Source organism: Entelurus aequoreus, linkage group LG16, assembly GCF_033978785.1.
Source record: "Entelurus aequoreus isolate RoL-2023_Sb linkage group LG16, RoL_Eaeq_v1.1, whole genome shotgun sequence".
Taxonomy (NCBI): Eukaryota; Metazoa; Chordata; class Actinopteri; order Syngnathiformes; family Syngnathidae; genus Entelurus; species Entelurus aequoreus.
Genome location: NC_084746.1, coordinates 17975671 through 17995791, shown reverse-complemented (window position 1 = coordinate 17995791; position 20121 = coordinate 17975671). Strand labels below are relative to the sequence as shown.

At 41.1% G+C, this 20121-nt stretch overlaps 1 protein-coding gene across 1 annotated transcript in view; it reads left to right on the top strand.

Moving 5' to 3' along the window:
* scinlb (scinderin like b) overlaps window positions 1-20121 on the top strand; it is a 94012-nt gene that overhangs the window by 35370 nt on the left and 38521 nt on the right. The window contains exon 3 of the mRNA XM_062022268.1: window positions 9575-9729. Within this exon, the coding sequence (XP_061878252.1) occupies window positions 9575-9729 (155 nt within the window). The remainder of the gene's footprint in view (window positions 1-9574; window positions 9730-20121) is intronic.

Here is a 20121-nt window from a genome sequence, read left to right as displayed (position 1 = left end):
ATAGCTGCAACAACAAACACAACCCAGTGTTATAGCTGCAACAACAAACACAACACAGTGTTATAGCTGCAACAACAAAGTGAAGTGAAGTGAATTATATTTATATAGCGCTTTTCTCTAGTGACTCAAAGCGCTTTACATAGTGAAACCCAATATCTAAGTTACATTTAAACCAGTGTGGGTGGCACTGGGAGCATGTGGGTAAAGTGTCTTGCCCAAGGACACAACGGAAGAGACTAGGATGGCGGAAGCGGGAATCGAACCTGGAACCCTCAAGTTGCTGGCCCGGCCACTCTACCAACCGAGCTATGCCGCCCCAGCTGCAGTAACAAACACAACCCCGGTGTTATAGCTGCAGCAACAAACACAACCCCGGTGTTATAGCTGCAACAACAAACACAACACGGTGTTATAGCTGCAACAACCAACACAACACGGTGTTATAGCTGCAACAACAAACACAACACGGTGTTATAGCTGCAACAACCAACACAACACGGTGTTATAGCTGCAACAACAAACACAACCCCGGTGTTATAGCTGCAACAACAAACACAACCCCGGTGTTATAGCTGCAACAACAAACACAACCCCGGTGTTATAGCTGCAACAACAAACACAACCCCGGTGTTATAGCTGCAACAACAAACACAACCCCGGTGTTATAGCTGCAACAACAAACACAACCCCGGTGTTATAGCTGCAACAACAAACACAACCCCGGTGTTATAGCTGCAACAACAAACACAACCCAGTGTTTTAGCTGCAACAACAAACACAACACGGTGTTATAGCTGCAGCAACAAACACAACACGGTGTTATAGCTGCAACAAAAAACACAACCCAGTGTTATAGCTGCAACAACCAACACAACACGGTGTTATAGCTGCAACAACAAACACAACACAGTGTTATAGCTGCAACAACAAACACAACACAGTGTTATAGCTGCAACAACAAACACAACCCCGGTGTTATAGCTGCAACAACAAACACAACCCCGGTGTTATAGCTGCAACAACAAACACAACCCCGGTGTTATAACTGCAACAACAAACACAACCCAGTGTTTTAGCTGCAACAACAAACACAACCCCGGTGTTATAGCTGCAACAACAAACACAACCCCGGTGTTATAGCTGCAACAACAAACACAACCCAGTGTTTTAGCTGCAACAACAAACACAACACGGTGTTATAGCTGCAGCAACAAACACAACACAGTGTTATAGCTGCAACAACAAACACAACACGGTGTTATAGCTGCAACAACCAACACAACACGGTGTTATAGCTGCAACAACAAACACAACCCCGGTGTTATAGCTGCAACAACAAACACAACCCCGGTGTTATAGCTGCAACAACAAACACAACCCCGGTGTTATAGCTGCAACAACAAACACAACCCCGGTGTTATAGCTGCAACAACAAACACAACCCCGGTGTTATAGCTGCAACAACAAACACAACCCCGGTGTTATAGCTGCAACAACAAACACAACCCCGGTGTTATAGCTGCAACAACAAACACAACCCAGTGTTTTAGCTGCAACAACAAACACAACACGGTGTTATAGCTGCAGCAACAAACACAACACGGTGTTATAGCTGCAACAAAAAACACAACCCAGTGTTATAGCTGCAACAACCAACACAACACGGTGTTATAGCTGCAACAACAAACACAACACAGTGTTATAGCTGCAACAACAAACACAACACAGTGTTATAGCTGCAACAACAAACACAACCCCGGTGTTATAGCTGCAACAACAAACACAACCCCGGTGTTATAGCTGCAACAACAAACACAACCCCGGTGTTATAACTGCAACAACAAACACAACCCAGTGTTTTAGCTGCAACAACAAACACAACCCCGGTGTTATAGCTGCAACAACAAACACAACCCCGGTGTTATAGCTGCAACAACAAACACAACCCAGTGTTTTAGCTGCAACAACAAACACAACACGGTGTTATAGCTGCAGCAACAAACACAACACGGTGTTATAGCTGCAACAAAAAACACAACCCAGTGTTATAGCTGCAACAACCAACACAACCCCGGTGTTATAGCTGCAGCAACAAACACAACCCAGTGTTTTAGCTGCAACAACAAACACAACCCCGGTGTTATAGCTGCAACAACAAACACAACCCCGGTGTTATAGCTGCAACAACAAACACAACCCCGGTGTTATAGCTGCAACAACAAACACAACCCCGGTGTTATAGCTGCAACAACAAACACAACCCAGGTGTTATAGCTGCAACAACAAACACAACACAGTGTTATAGCTGCAATAACAAACACAACCCCGGTGTTATAGCTGCAACAACCAACACAACCCTGGTGTTATAGCTGCAACAACCAACACAACACGGTGTTATAGCTGCAACAACAAACACAACCCAGTGTTATAGCTGCAACAACAAACACAACACAGTGTTATAGCTGCAACAACAAACACAACCCCGGTGTTATAGCTGCAACAACAAACACAACACGGTGTTATAGCTGCAACAACCAACACAACACGGTGTTATAGCTGCAACAACAAACACAACACGGTGTTATAGCTGCAACAACAAACACAACACGGTGTTATAGCTGCAACAACAAACACAACCCCGGTGTTATAGCTGCAACAACAAACACAACCCCGGTGTTATAGCTGCAACAACAAACACAACCCCGGTGTTATAGCTGCAACAACAAACACAACCCCGGTGTTATAGCTGCAACAACAAACACAACCCCGGTGTTATAGCTGCAACAACAAACACAACCCCGGTGTTATAGCTGCAACAACAAACACAACCCCGGTGTTATAGCTGCAACAACAAACACAACCCCGGTGTTATAGCTGCAACAACAAACACAACCCCGGTGTTATAGCTGCAACAACAAACACAACCCCGGTGTTATAGCTGCAACAACAAACACAACCCCGGTGTTATAGCTGCAACAACAAACACAAACACGGTGTTATAGCTGCAGTAACAAACACAACCCCGGTGTTATAGCTGCAACAACAAACACAACACAGTGTTATAGCTGCAACAACAAACACAACACGGTGTTATAGCTGCAACAACAAACACAACACAGTGTTATAGCTGCAACAACAAACACAACACGGTGTTATAGCTGCAACAACAAACACAACACAGTGTTATAGCTGCAACAACAAACACAACACGGTGTTATAGCTGCAGTAACAAACACAACCCCGGTGTTATAGCTGCAGCAACAAACACAACCCCGGTGTTATAGCTGCAACAACAAACACAACCCCGGTGTTATAGCTGCAACAACAAACACAACCCCGGTGTTATAGCTGCAACAACAAACACAACCCCGGTGTTATAGCTGCAACAACAAACACAACCCCGGTGTTATAGCTGCAACAACAAACACAACACAGTGTTATAGCTGCAACAACAAACACAACCCCGGTGTTATAGCTGCAACAACCAACACAACCCTGGTGTTATAGCTGCAACAACCAACACAACACGGTGTTATAGCTGCAACAACAAACACAACCCAGTGTTATAGCTGCAACAACAAACACAACACAGTGTTATAGCTGCAACAACAAAGTGAAGTGAAGTGAATTATATTTATATAGCGCTTTTCTCTAGTGACTCAAAGCGCTTTACATAGTGAAACCCAATATCTAAGTTACATTTAAACCAGTGTGGGTGGCACTGGGAGCATGTGGGTAAAGTGTCTTGCCCAAGGACACAACGGAAGAGACTAGGATGGCGGAAGCGGGAATCGAACCTGGAACCCTCAAGTTGCTGGCCCGGCCACTCTACCAACCGAGCTATGCCGCCCCAGCTGCAGTAACAAACACAACCCCGGTGTTATAGCTGCAGCAACAAACACAACCCCGGTGTTATAGCTGCAACAACAAACACAACACGGTGTTATAGCTGCAACAACCAACACAACACGGTGTTATAGCTGCAACAACAAACACAACACGGTGTTATAGCTGCAACAACCAACACAACACGGTGTTATAGCTGCAACAACAAACACAACCCCGGTGTTATAGCTGCAACAACAAACACAACCCCGGTGTTATAGCTGCAACAACAAACACAACCCCGGTGTTATAGCTGCAACAACAAACACAACCCCGGTGTTATAGCTGCAACAACAAACACAACCCCGGTGTTATAGCTGCAACAACAAACACAACCCCGGTGTTATAGCTGCAACAACAAACACAACCCCGGTGTTATAGCTGCAACAACAAACACAACCCAGTGTTTTAGCTGCAACAACAAACACAACACGGTGTTATAGCTGCAGCAACAAACACAACACGGTGTTATAGCTGCAACAAAAAACACAACCCAGTGTTATAGCTGCAACAACCAACACAACACGGTGTTATAGCTGCAACAACAAACACAACACAGTGTTATAGCTGCAACAACAAACACAACACAGTGTTATAGCTGCAACAACAAACACAACCCCGGTGTTATAGCTGCAACAACAAACACAACCCCGGTGTTATAGCTGCAACAACAAACACAACCCCGGTGTTATAACTGCAACAACAAACACAACCCAGTGTTTTAGCTGCAACAACAAACACAACCCCGGTGTTATAGCTGCAACAACAAACACAACCCCGGTGTTATAGCTGCAACAACAAACACAACCCAGTGTTTTAGCTGCAACAACAAACACAACACGGTGTTATAGCTGCAGCAACAAACACAACACAGTGTTATAGCTGCAACAACAAACACAACACGGTGTTATAGCTGCAACAACCAACACAACACGGTGTTATAGCTGCAACAACAAACACAACCCCGGTGTTATAGCTGCAACAACAAACACAACCCCGGTGTTATAGCTGCAACAACAAACACAACCCCGGTGTTATAGCTGCAACAACAAACACAACCCCGGTGTTATAGCTGCAACAACAAACACAACCCCGGTGTTATAGCTGCAACAACAAACACAACCCCGGTGTTATAGCTGCAACAACAAACACAACCCCGGTGTTATAGCTGCAACAACAAACACAACCCAGTGTTTTAGCTGCAACAACAAACACAACACGGTGTTATAGCTGCAGCAACAAACACAACACGGTGTTATAGCTGCAACAAAAAACACAACCCAGTGTTATAGCTGCAACAACCAACACAACACGGTGTTATAGCTGCAACAACAAACACAACACAGTGTTATAGCTGCAACAACAAACACAACACAGTGTTATAGCTGCAACAACAAACACAACCCCGGTGTTATAGCTGCAACAACAAACACAACCCCGGTGTTATAGCTGCAACAACAAACACAACCCCGGTGTTATAACTGCAACAACAAACACAACCCAGTGTTTTAGCTGCAACAACAAACACAACCCCGGTGTTATAGCTGCAACAACAAACACAACCCCGGTGTTATAGCTGCAACAACAAACACAACCCAGTGTTTTAGCTGCAACAACAAACACAACACGGTGTTATAGCTGCAGCAACAAACACAACACGGTGTTATAGCTGCAACAAAAAACACAACCCAGTGTTATAGCTGCAACAACCAACACAACCCCGGTGTTATAGCTGCAGCAACAAACACAACCCAGTGTTTTAGCTGCAACAACAAACACAACCCCGGTGTTATAGCTGCAACAACAAACACAACCCCGGTGTTATAGCTGCAACAACAAACACAACCCCGGTGTTATAGCTGCAACAACAAACACAACCCCGGTGTTATAGCTGCAACAACAAACACAACCCCGGTGTTATAGCTGCAACAACAAACACAACCCCGGTGTTATAGCTGCAACAACAAACACAAACACGGTGTTATAGCTGCAGTAACAAACACAACCCCGGTGTTATAGCTGCAACAACAAACACAACACAGTGTTATAGCTGCAACAACAAACACAACACGGTGTTATAGCTGCAACAACAAACACAACACAGTGTTATAGCTGCAACAACAAACACAACACGGTGTTATAGCTGCAGTAACAAACACAACCCCGGTGTTATAGCTGCAGCAACAAACACAACCCCGGTGTTATAGCTGCAACAACAAACACAACCCCGGTGTTATAGCTGCAACAACAAACACAACCCCGGTGTTATAGCTGCAACAACAAACACAACCCCGGTGTTATAGCTGCAACAACAAACACAACCCCGGTGTTATAGCTGCAACAACAAACACAACACAGTGTTATAGCTGCAACAACAAACACAACCCCGGTGTTATAGCTGCAACAACCAACACAACCCTGGTGTTATAGCTGCAACAACCAACACAACACGGTGTTATAGCTGCAACAACAAACACAACCCCGGTGTTATAGCTGCAACAACAAACACAACACAGTGTTATAGCTGCAACAACAAAGTGAAGTGAAGTGAATTATATTTATATAGCGCTTTTCTCTAGTGACTCAAAGCGCTTTACATAGTGAAACCCAATATCTAAGTTACATTTAAACCAGTGTGGGTGGCACTGGGAGCATGTGGGTAAAGTGTCTTGCCCAAGGACACAACGGAAGAGACTAGGATGGCGGAAGCGGGAATCGAACCTGGAACCCTCAAGTTGCTGGCCCGGCCACTCTACCAACCGAGCTATGCCGCCCCAGCTGCAGTAACAAACACAACCCCGGTGTTATAGCTGCAGCAACAAACACAACCCCGGTGTTATAGCTGCAACAACAAACACAACACGGTGTTATAGCTGCAACAACCAACACAACACGGTGTTATAGCTGCAACAACAAACACAACACGGTGTTATAGCTGCAACAACCAACACAACACGGTGTTATAGCTGCAACAACAAACACAACCCCGGTGTTATAGCTGCAACAACAAACACAACCCCGGTGTTATAGCTGCAACAACAAACACAACCCCGGTGTTATAGCTGCAACAACAAACACAACCCCGGTGTTATAGCTGCAACAACAAACACAACCCCGGTGTTATAGCTGCAACAACAAACACAACCCCGGTGTTATAGCTGCAACAACAAACACAACCCCGGTGTTATAGCTGCAACAACAAACACAACCCAGTGTTTTAGCTGCAACAACAAACACAACACGGTGTTATAGCTGCAGCAACAAACACAACACGGTGTTATAGCTGCAACAAAAAACACAACCCAGTGTTATAGCTGCAACAACCAACACAACACGGTGTTATAGCTGCAACAACAAACACAACACAGTGTTATAGCTGCAACAACAAACACAACACAGTGTTATAGCTGCAACAACAAACACAACCCCGGTGTTATAGCTGCAACAACAAACACAACCCCGGTGTTATAGCTGCAACAACAAACACAACCCCGGTGTTATAACTGCAACAACAAACACAACCCAGTGTTTTAGCTGCAACAACAAACACAACCCCGGTGTTATAGCTGCAACAACAAACACAACCCCGGTGTTATAGCTGCAACAACAAACACAACCCAGTGTTTTAGCTGCAACAACAAACACAACACGGTGTTATAGCTGCAGCAACAAACACAACACAGTGTTATAGCTGCAACAACAAACACAACACGGTGTTATAGCTGCAACAACCAACACAACACGGTGTTATAGCTGCAACAACAAACACAACCCCGGTGTTATAGCTGCAACAACAAACACAACCCCGGTGTTATAGCTGCAACAACAAACACAACCCCGGTGTTATAGCTGCAACAACAAACACAACCCCGGTGTTATAGCTGCAACAACAAACACAACCCCGGTGTTATAGCTGCAACAACAAACACAACCCCGGTGTTATAGCTGCAACAACAAACACAACCCCGGTGTTATAGCTGCAACAACAAACACAACCCAGTGTTTTAGCTGCAACAACAAACACAACACGGTGTTATAGCTGCAGCAACAAACACAACACGGTGTTATAGCTGCAACAAAAAACACAACCCAGTGTTATAGCTGCAACAACCAACACAACACGGTGTTATAGCTGCAACAACAAACACAACACAGTGTTATAGCTGCAACAACAAACACAACACAGTGTTATAGCTGCAACAACAAACACAACCCCGGTGTTATAGCTGCAACAACAAACACAACCCCGGTGTTATAGCTGCAACAACAAACACAACCCCGGTGTTATAACTGCAACAACAAACACAACCCAGTGTTTTAGCTGCAACAACAAACACAACCCCGGTGTTATAGCTGCAACAACAAACACAACCCCGGTGTTATAGCTGCAACAACAAACACAACCCAGTGTTTTAGCTGCAACAACAAACACAACACGGTGTTATAGCTGCAGCAACAAACACAACACGGTGTTATAGCTGCAACAAAAAACACAACCCAGTGTTATAGCTGCAACAACCAACACAACCCCGGTGTTATAGCTGCAGCAACAAACACAACCCAGTGTTTTAGCTGCAACAACAAACACAACCCCGGTGTTATAGCTGCAACAACAAACACAACCCCGGTGTTATAGCTGCAACAACAAACACAACCCCGGTGTTATAGCTGCAACAACAAACACAACCCCGGTGTTATAGCTGCAACAACAAACACAACCCAGGTGTTATAGCTGCAACAACAAACACAACACAGTGTTATAGCTGCAATAACAAACACAACCCCGGTGTTATAGCTGCAACAACCAACACAACCCTGGTGTTATAGCTGCAACAACCAACACAACACGGTGTTATAGCTGCAACAACAAACACAACCCAGTGTTATAGCTGCAACAACAAACACAACACAGTGTTATAGCTGCAACAACAAACACAACCCCGGTGTTATAGCTGCAACAACAAACACAACACGGTGTTATAGCTGCAACAACCAACACAACACGGTGTTATAGCTGCAACAACAAACACAACACAGTGTTATAGCTGCAACAACAAACACAACACAGTGTTATAGCTGCAACAACAAACACAACCCCGGTGTTATAGCTGCAACAACAAACACAACCCCGGTGTTATAGCTGCAACAACAAACACAACCCCGGTGTTATAACTGCAACAACAAACACAACCCAGTGTTTTAGCTGCAACAACAAACACAACCCCGGTGTTATAGCTGCAACAACAAACACAACCCCGGTGTTATAGCTGCAACAACAAACACAACCCAGTGTTTTAGCTGCAACAACAAACACAACACGGTGTTATAGCTGCAGCAACAAACACAACACGGTGTTATAGCTGCAACAAAAAACACAACCCAGTGTTATAGCTGCAACAACAAACACAACACGGTGTTATAGCTGCAGCAACAAACACAACCCCGGTGTTATAGCTGCAACAACAAACACAACACGGTGTTATAGCTGCAACAAAAAACACAACCCAGTGTTATAGCTGCAACAACCAACACAACACGGTGTTATAGCTGCAGCAAAACAAGATTTGCACACAGAGTCATGTGGAAAAGTTGCATCCATGTTGTGATTGGTTCAGCAGCTGTGGTGGATGTGAGTCAGCGTCTCCCTGCCTGACTCAGACGTGCCGCAATAAGTCATCTCTTTTTCCAGGTGATGAATGCTCGCAGGACGAGAGCGGCGCGGCAGCCATCTTTGCCACACAGCTGGATGACTTCCTGGGTGGGGGCCCGGTCCAATTCAGGGAGCTGCAGAAAAGCGAGTCCAACACCTTCCTGGGCTACTTTAAGTCCGGCATCAAGTACCAGGTGAGCAAACAATACACCTAGGGCCTGATTAAGTAAAGGTTTGCGTGTACTATAACACGTGCAAACCTGTTAGCACACGCAAACCTGATCTTCTAAACGTGTGCAAAGTGGGCTGCGTCTGTGAAGTGAGCAGAATAAGGCGTGCAAACCATTTTGTGTCTTTCCTCATTAATATGCAGAGTATATGCTGATCATCAAAACTCCCACAATACTGGGAGGAGAAAATAAAAATATATTATTTAGCACGTGCAATTTGATCTATCAACACTCATCACTGTTTTGGGAGCACTATTTAGCATTTTATTTTGCACGCGTCCGAAAAGGACGTGCAAACTGAGAGTTCACACATGGTTTTGACAGAATAAAAAAATATTAGACATATGATCTCTTCAGCAATATACTTTTATAATTTAATAGCTGCATGCTGGATGATTAAAGGGGCTGATTAAAATGAATGTAATATTGTAATATTTGTGTTAAATATGTACAATTTTTCACATAGAATAGATGTTACTAACATAGATCCTAGATCACAGGTGTCAAAATCACGGCCCGGGGGCCAGATCTGGCCCGCCACATCATTTTATTTGGCTTTTGGAAGCCTGGAGATAATGTGTTAAAAAAAAAATAAAAAACTTGTTTTTTGGTAGCAAGAAATATATTATGCTTGTTTGGAAGATTTACTTGCAATCAAAGTCACTTTTAAGGAGGAAGAATGTTAAATATTTATTTTTTAACACCACTAAATCTTTTTTCCTTTTTTAAAAATGTATATTATGTTTATAAACTCAGGAAATATGTCCCTGGACACATGAGGACTTTGAATATGACCAATGTATGATCCTGTAACTCCTTGGTATCGGATCGATACCTAAATTTGTGGTATCATCCTAAACCAGGGGTGTCCAACTTTTTCCACTGAGGGCCGCACACGGAAAAATTAAAGCATGTGGGGGCCATTTTGATATTTTTCATTTTCAAACCATAACAAAATATATGGATTTTTTAAATTTATTTTACCTTTAGGGGTCCTGGGGACCATAAAGGGTCTCAGTCATTAAAATTTTAAAAATAAGTCAGATTATTGTTTTTTTAAAATTATTTAACGCTTACAGTAAATCTCTATATCAACTTCAAGTTGATATAAAGTACGGTAATACAAATTAAAAAAAATGTTTTATGGCTTTTCTGTCAAAAACAACTTAGTTTTTTATAGTAAAACTGAAATATGCAGTATTTAGTAATTAGAGCCCTAAAAGATCAATAATGCAGGACACCATTGATTTTAATTCTTTCATATTTTTGAGTAATCACAGTGAAAAGATAAATAAAAAATCACTAAATATATTTGGATCCAAAAGGTGCCCCACTCATAAAGTGATACATTTTTATTAGATTTTTCTTTTACTTTCAACACTTAAGTTACGAGATCAACTTCAGATATATTTGTCGATTTTATGCTGGAGCTATTATTTTGTTTGTTTTATGCGCTTTTGTCAAATAAAACTTTGATGTTTTTATATGGCTCCTACACAAGATATGCAATATTTACCACATAAAACTATTTTAAAGTGAAATATTTGAAGTAATTGGAGCCCTGAAAATAATTCATTATAACATGGATTTTTTGTCATTATTATTTTTTTTGGAGCAATTTCAAAAAAAGAAAAATAAAGAAAGACAAAAGAAAAAAAACAGCCTGCATGGCAGCTTTTGTGTCAACATTGCAACTTTTTCTTGTTAGATTTCACCTCATTCCACTTTTTTTAATGTTCTTTTTTATTTTTACAATAGTATTTCCAGAATGTGTGGCGGGCCGGTAAACAATTAGCTGCGGGCCGCACTTTGGACACCCCTGTCCTAAACTAATGTAAATGATCAAACAACAGAAGAATAAGTAATTATTACATTTGAACAGAAGTGTAGATAGAACATGTTAAAAAAGAAAATAATCAGATATTAACAGTAAATGAACAAGTGGGTAAATAATCAATTTTTACAGTTTGTCCCTCATCATTTTGACAAAATAATAGAATGATAAATGACACAATATGTTACTGCATACGTCAGCAGACTAATTAGGAGCCTTTGTTTGTTTACTTACTACTAAAAGACAAGTTGTCTAGTATGTTCACTATTTTATTTAAGGACAAACTTGCAATAAGAAACATATGTTTAATGTACCCTAAGATTTTTTGTTAAAATAAAACCAATATTGCAATTTTTTGTGGTCCCCTTTATTGAGAAAAGTATCGAAAGGTATCGAAAAGTACCGGTACCGGTACCAAAACAGTGTTTCCCATAAACTGCCAAGATACCTGTGGCGGCGGGGGCGTGGTTATGGGCGTGGTCACCTTGACATTATCGAGTAATTTGCATAATTTACTACAATGATTTGATTTTCTCTAAAAAGGCTAAAAAAATGTATACTTACTAATTAATAATAACAGTTTTGTTTTAAACGTCCATCCATCCATCCATCCATCCATTTATTTTACAATATAATTACAACACTTTATGTACATATTTATATACAGATTTGAACAATAAGTTATTCACTGAAATATATTTATTAATTGTGGTTCTTACAAAAAATATATCTTATAAAATATAAAAGCTAAAATGTCTCAAAGCTCTGCCCCTTTAATTAGTGCATACTAAATAATTTAACTTTAGCCTACTACTACAACCATATTATTTACCAGCAACATAAAGTGAAACAGAGGCAGAGGTGTCCTGCCACAGTCAGTAACAAATAAACAGAAAACAGTAGTGGTGGTAGATAGACATAGAGCTTCATCAAACATCTGATCCACTGAACAAAGAGCTCCAAAAATCTTGAACTTTAGACTGCCATCGGTTTTACTCCCTACACTTAACCATGTGTTTCCTACTGCCTGCAGACTTTGCACCCTTTGATATATACACATGTTGTGTTTGTAATATAAATACATTTAATAAAGTCAAATACAAATAAGGCAACAAGAGAAGTATCCTACACTTCTCTTTTCAAAAGAGAAGTGTAGGATACTTCTCTAGTCTTTTGTAAAGTAAATCTGAAAAGCCGTAAAAAATGTATTTAATTTTTTTTTAAATTTTTTAAATTTTTATTTTATTTTATTTGTGGGGGACGTAATTCTTTCGTGGCGGGCCGCCACAAATAAATGAATGTGTGGGAAACCCTGCAAAATATTGGTATCGGGACAACCCTACTTAGTAGTATTGTGAAGTTTTGTGTCTTATGTCAAACTTGTAATGCTCAAAAGTAGTATTGTTTTTCTCAGAAGGTCTATTTTCTAAAAACAAGGTATTATGTCTGCGACTTGTGTTAAGTTTGTTTAGGAATTTGACAAATATACTTGGTGAGATTGACAATTGTATGCCACATATTGTTGCTTTAAAAAGACCCTATGTCCCCAGTGCAGTTAGTACAACATGTCAGTCTGTTATCCAGCCATAAAAGTTCATGAAATAAAGCCATGATGGTGAGGAATGAATCATTTTATATACCGTATTTTTCAGACTATAAGTTGCAGTTTTTTTCATAGTTTGGCCGGGGGTGCGACTTATACTCAGGAGCGACTTATGTGTGAAATGATTAACACGTTACCGTAAAATATCAAATAATATTATTTAGCTCATTCACGTAAGAGACTAGACCAGGGGTTGGCAACCCAAAATGTTGAAAGAGCCATATTGGACCAAAAATACAAAAACAAATCTGTCTGGAGCCGCAAAAAATTAAAAGCCATATTACATACAGATAGTGTGTCATGAGATATACATTGAATTAAGATGACTTAAAGGAAACTAAATGACCTCAAATATAGCTACAAACGAGGCATAATGATGCAATATGTACATATAGCTAGCCTAAATAGCATGTTAGCATCGATTAGCTTGCAGTCATGCAGTGACCAAATATGTCTGATTAGCACTCCACACAAGTCAATAACATCAACAAAACTCACCTTTGTGCATTCACGCACAACTTTAAAAAGTTTGGTGGACAAAATGAGACAGAAAAAGAAGTGGCATAAAACACGTCCTAGAAAGTCGGAGAAAGTTATACATGTAATGTAAACAAACTACGGTGAGTTCAAGGACCGCCAAAATTAGTAGGACAAAACGGCGCTCGCCAAATACTCTCATCAGTGAAGCATGTTTAATATAAACAGTGTGCTTTATAACAATTAGGGAGGTTTGTGTCATGTTTGTCCTCCTACAGAAACCATATTAAAACAAAAAATATATTTTTTTCCCCTCATCTTTTTCCATTTTTCATACATTTTTGAAAAAGCTCCAGAGAGCCACTAGGGCGGCGCTAAAGAGCCGCGGGTTGCCGACCCCTGAACTAGACGTATAAGATTTCATGGGATTTAGCGATTAGGAGTGACAGATTGTTTGGTAAACGTATAGTATGTTCTATATGTTGTAGTTATTTGAATGACTCATACCAGGCACGTTCTCAGTTGGTTATTTATGCCTCATATAACGTACACTTATTCAGCCTGTTGTTCACTATTCTTTATTTATTTTAAATTGCCTTACAAATGTCTATTCTTGGTGTTGGGTTTTATCAAATAAATGTCCCCAAAAAATGCGACTTATACTCCAGTGCGACTTATATATGTTTTTTCCTTCTTTATTATGCATTTTCGGCACGTGCGACTTATACTCCGAAAAATACGATAATCATGCTGCCAGCCACAGTGTCCGATGAACAGTGGAGGGATGAAATATAACAAATGTATTAATAATAGTTTTTTTTAGATCACTGAAAATGGAACTAGCCTCTCTTGGACATAACTATATGGACACGGTTGGATCACCAGGTGCACTTAGTGGCTTAGTTACATTAGGCTCATGAGTCTAAAGTCCACACACATGCCAGGGCGTGTCCATGACTGAGGCGTCTCACGTGTGCTGAAAAGCTGCTTCTTGAATGCCCGTCTGTTTGTGGTTGCCTAAAAAGTTCAACCCTGACTTCCTCCTAACTTTGCCTATAATTAGTTCCACATCTCTCTGCAGGAAGCCAAAGAAAATAATTGTGCATTTGTTTGAAAACATTCGCTCCAGCAGATAAACGTGCGTTCACAATGCCTCCGAATATAAGGAGGAGAAGAAGTGGGTTCTTCCATTCTCCTCATAGTTCTGGTCGAGGGAACATATTTTCCATCAGAACAAACACAGGCCACATTGTTGCCATGGAACATTCTGGGCCTGGCGAGTGTGGTTTCACTTAGAAGACACTCCTCCAGACCCTGTGGGCAAAGGCGCGCATTTTGTTCCACAGCAAGAAACTTTGTTTTCGTTCCTGGTGACTCAAAAGTTTTTTTCTTCTTTTTGTTTTTTTCCTTCTTCTGAGCGTGCCTGTTGCTCATTTGCATGACTTGTAAATTCTCTTCTGCTTCATGGCTTCACAAAGGACGACCCTTTACGAGACCCGTCTGCCCCCAAGATACAACGCTATTAGATTTAGACTTCGACTTCCTTTTTATTGTCATTCAAATTTGAACTTTACAGTACAGATAAGAACGAAATTTCGTTACATAAGCTCATGGTAGTGCAGGATAAAAAAGCAATAAGGTGAATATATAAATAAATAAATAGGTTACTGTACAGATAAATATATTGCACATTTTTCACATGCGTCCACGTTTATGGATGTATGTTATATTGTCTTTTTTATTCCAGCGAGTTAATCCATTTTGGGGGGAGTTGAGAGGATAATTTAATTATGATGCGTTCAAGAGTTTTACGGCCTGAGGGAAGAAGCTGTTACAGAACCTGGAGGTTCTGCTTCGGAGGCTGCGGAACCTCTTTCTAGAGTCCAGCAGTGAAAACAGTCCTTGGTGGGGGTGGGGGGAGTCTTTGCAGATTTTCTGAGCCCTGGTCAGCCAGCGGCTTTTTGCGATCTCCTGGATAGGAGGAAGAGGAGTCCTGATGATCTTTTCCGCCGTCCTCGCCACTCTCTGGAGAGACTTCCAGTCTGAGGCATTGCAGGCTCCAGTCCAGACAGAGATGCTGTTGGTCAGCAGGCTCTCTATAGTGCCTCTGTAGAATGTGGTGAGAATGGGGGGAGGGAGCTGTGCTCTTTTCATCCCACGCAAAAAAGCTCTTTTTACAAGAGCTCCGGTGTTAGGGACCAGGTTATATTGTCAGTTATCTGCACCCCCAGGAACTTGGTGCTGCTTACTATCCCCACCGCTGTGCCGTCGATGAAGAGTGGAGCGTGGCTGTACTGGTGCTTCCTGAAGTCAACGATGATCTCCTTGGTCTTGTTGACATTCAGGACCATGTTGTTGGTTCTGCACCAGTCAACCAGATGTTTCACCTCTTCCCTGTAGTCCATGTCGTTGTTGTCACGGATGAGTCCCACTACTGTTGTGTCGTCCGCATACTTCACAATGTGGTTAGTAGTGGACCTGGCGCAGCAGTCATGGGTCATCAACGTGAACAGCAGCGGACTCAGGACGCAGCCCTGGGGGGAGCCGGTGCTCAGGGAGATGGCACTGGAGGTGTTGTTGCCCACGCTCACAGATTGAGGTCTGTCTGTGAGGAAGTCAAGCAGCCAGTTGGTCCTCCTTTCTCTCCACAACTCATTAGATGATTGACACTCGGTCAGGACACGTCCTTATCCGACTGCTCTTTGAGATTTTATTGCAAAAGTGTAAAGTTCAATCTCTTCTCACCTTGCTAAAAGGTCCTTCTCTCATGACATCATCCGCCTTAGTATGAATCTTAACACAATTCATACTCTGAACTCATGGAAAAAGACTCTGAGTTGTAGATGTTAAAACACTATTTTCCGGACTGTATAAGCTGCACCCACTAAATTATAATTTTTTTATTTTTTTTATTCCATATTTTAGCCGCACCGGACTATAAGTCGCAGATATATACGTTGTGAAATTAGTTATTTACACAGAAATATTTTGTAAATGTTTATTTACATACCTTAATTGTTTCCAAACGATGTCTGTAACACGGCAGTAAAAGGGCTGATCAAACAAAACAGAAGTCGTCGTCATGGACCCACTAGACTCAATAACTCCACGGTGACGTTTTGGTGAATTTACTGAGGAATTTGTGAAACTGAAACAATACAAAAAGAGTGTAAGTTAATAATACTAACACAGACACTCGTAAACGTGTCAGCATACTAGCTAATGCTAACGATGCTATCCTGATTACATGTACAAATATGCATAAAAACACACCTGCAGACATCACACGTGGGATGGTTTAGTAAGTAAAAATTGTTATAGTTATATTGTACCTAGAGATGTCCGATAATATCAGACTGCCGATATTATAGGCCGATAAATGCTTTAAAATGTAATATCGGAAATTATCGGTATCGGTTTCAAAAAGTAAAATATATGACTTTTTAAAACGCCGCTGTACGGAGTGGTACACGGACGTAGGGAGAAGTGCAGAGCAGTTGCGTCTCCCAGTCATACTTGCCAACCCTCCCGATTTTCCCGGGAGACTCCCGAATTACAGTGCCCCTCCCGAAAATCTCCTGGGGCAACCATTCTCCCGAATTTCTCCCGATTTCCACTCAGACAACAATATTGGAGGCGTGCCTTAAAGGCACTGCCTTTGCGTGCCGGCCCAATCACACAATATCTACGGCTTTTCACACACACAAGTGAATGTATGCATACAAATATGCGCCACACTGTGAACCCACACCAAACAAGAATGACAAACACATTTCGGGAGAACATCCGCACCGTAACACAACATAAACACAACAGAACAAATACCCAGAACCCCTTGCAGCACTAACTCTTCCGGGACGCTACAATATACACCCCTCGCTACCCCCTACCCTCCCTTCCCCCCCAACTCAACCCCGCCCACCTCAACCTCCTCATGCTCTCTCAGGGAGAGCATGTCCCAAATTCCAAGCTGCTGTTTTGAGGCATGTTAAAAAAAATAATGCATTTTGTGACTTCAAAAATAAATATGGCAGTACCATGTTGGCATTTTTTTCCATAACTGGAGTTGATTTATTTTTGGAAAACCTTGTTACATTATTTAATGCATCCAGCGGGGCATCACAACAAAATTAGGCATAATAATGTGTTAATTCCACGACTATATATATAGGTATCGGTTGATATCGGAATCGGTAATTAAGAGTTGGACAATATCGGAATATCGGATATCGTTCACAGTAGCACTATACATAATCACAATACCAGGGCGTCCAGTGAGGGGCATTTTGTACTCCCTCGTCCCAGGAAGAATGCTTTGCGGAAATCTTTTATTTATAGATCTTTATCGCTCTGCAATAACCTGCCTCGAATTCTCACCAGCATTGAAAGTAAACAGGTTTTTAAAAAGAGAGTAATATTTTATCTGAGTCTTTAAATTAGTTTGCTCGTTGATGATTTCTTTGGTTTTATATTGTGTAGTTATATTTATATGGTAATTATTATTCTGGGACTGTAAATTGTTTGCTTGTTGTTTTATTGATGCTTTTATTTATTTTTTTTTTTCTGTATTGTGTAGTTATAATTATAGGAAGACTAGTGGGTTGTTGAAGCAACCAGCTAATGGGGATCCTTAATAAAAATCCAATCAAAAAATCAAAATCGGCAAAAAAGCAATTATCGGACATCTCTAATTGTAACACTTACAGACGTTGCTTGGAGTGATGAATGAAGAATCCAGCTGAGTTTGGACGATTAGAAGCCGAAACAGCACTTATACTTCCGGTTCAAAGCTGTAAACAGCAGGAATTCACATTCACCCAGCAGCACTAAAAGCACACCAGTAAAATATGATATACCCTGATTTACGATTGGTTCTTGAACAGGGTTCGTATGTAGAAAAGTTAGTATATTGAAACAAACTTCTCCATAAGGAACAATGTAAATATGAATACCATATTTCCCGGACTATAGAGCGCACCGGTACATAAGCCGCACCCACTATATTTTAGGATTTTTCCCCCCGTATGTTAGCCGCACCGGACTACAAGGTGCAGATATATACGTTGTGAAATGAGTTATTTACACATAAAGATTTAGTAAATGTTTATTTACATACCTTAATTGTTTCCAAACGGTGTCTGTAACGCGGCAGTAAAACGGCTGATCAAACAAAACAAAAGTCGTCGTCATGGACCCACTAGCTGCGCAAGCTAGCTGTCCAATCAGCTAAACAGACTCAATAACTTCACGGTGACGTTTTGGTGAATTTACTGAGAAATTTGTGAAACTGAAACAATACAAAAAGAATGTAAGTTAATAATACTAACACAGACACTCGTAAACGTGTCAGCATATTAGCTAATGGTAACGATGCTATCCTGATTACATGTACAAATATGCATAAAAACACACCTGCAGACATCACCCAGATGGTTTAGTAAGTAAAAATTGTTATAGTTATATTGTAACACTTACAGACGTTGCTTGGGGTGATGAATGAAGAATCCAGCTGAGTTTGGACGATTGGAAGCCGAAACAGCACTTATACTTCCGGTTCAAAGCTGTAAACAGCGGGAATTCACATTCACCCAGCAGCACTAAAAGCACACCAGTAAAATATGATATAACCCTGATTTACGAACTTAATTGGTTCTTGAACAGGGTTCGTATGTAGAAAAGTTAGTGTATTGAAACAAACTTCTCTATAAGGAACAATGTAAATATGAATACCATATTTCCCGGACTATAGAGCGCACCGGTACATAAGCCGCACCCACTATATTTTAGGATTTTTCCCCCCGTATGTTAGCCGCACCGGGCTACTAGGTGCAGATATATACGTTGTGAAATGAGTTATTTACACATATATATTTTGTAAATGTTTACTTGATTGTTTATAAATGGTGTCTCTAACACGGCAGTAAAAGGGCTGATCAAACAAAACAGAAGTCGTCGTCATGGACCCACTAGCTGCGCAAGCAATTGATTGATTGATTGAGACTTTTATTAGTAGGTTGCACAGTACAGTACATATTCCGTACAACTGACCACTAAATGGTAACACCCGAATAAGTTTTTCAACTTGTTTAAGTCGGGGTCCACGTTAATCAATTAATGGTAAAAGCTGTCCAATCAGTTAAACAGACTCAATAACTCCACGGTGACGTTTTGGTGAATTTACTGAGGAATTTGTGAAACTGAAACAATACAAAAAGAATGCCAATGTAAGTTAATAATACTAACACACTATTGGAAATGTGTTAGTATATTAGCTAATGCAAACAATGCTAGCTTGATTACATTATGATAGCAGCTGCATGAAGACACTCCTACATACATCACACATGGGATGGTTTAGTAAGTATGAATTGTTTTAGTTATATTGTAAAACTTGCAAACATTGCTTGGTGTGATGAACGAAGAATCCATACGAGTTGAAACG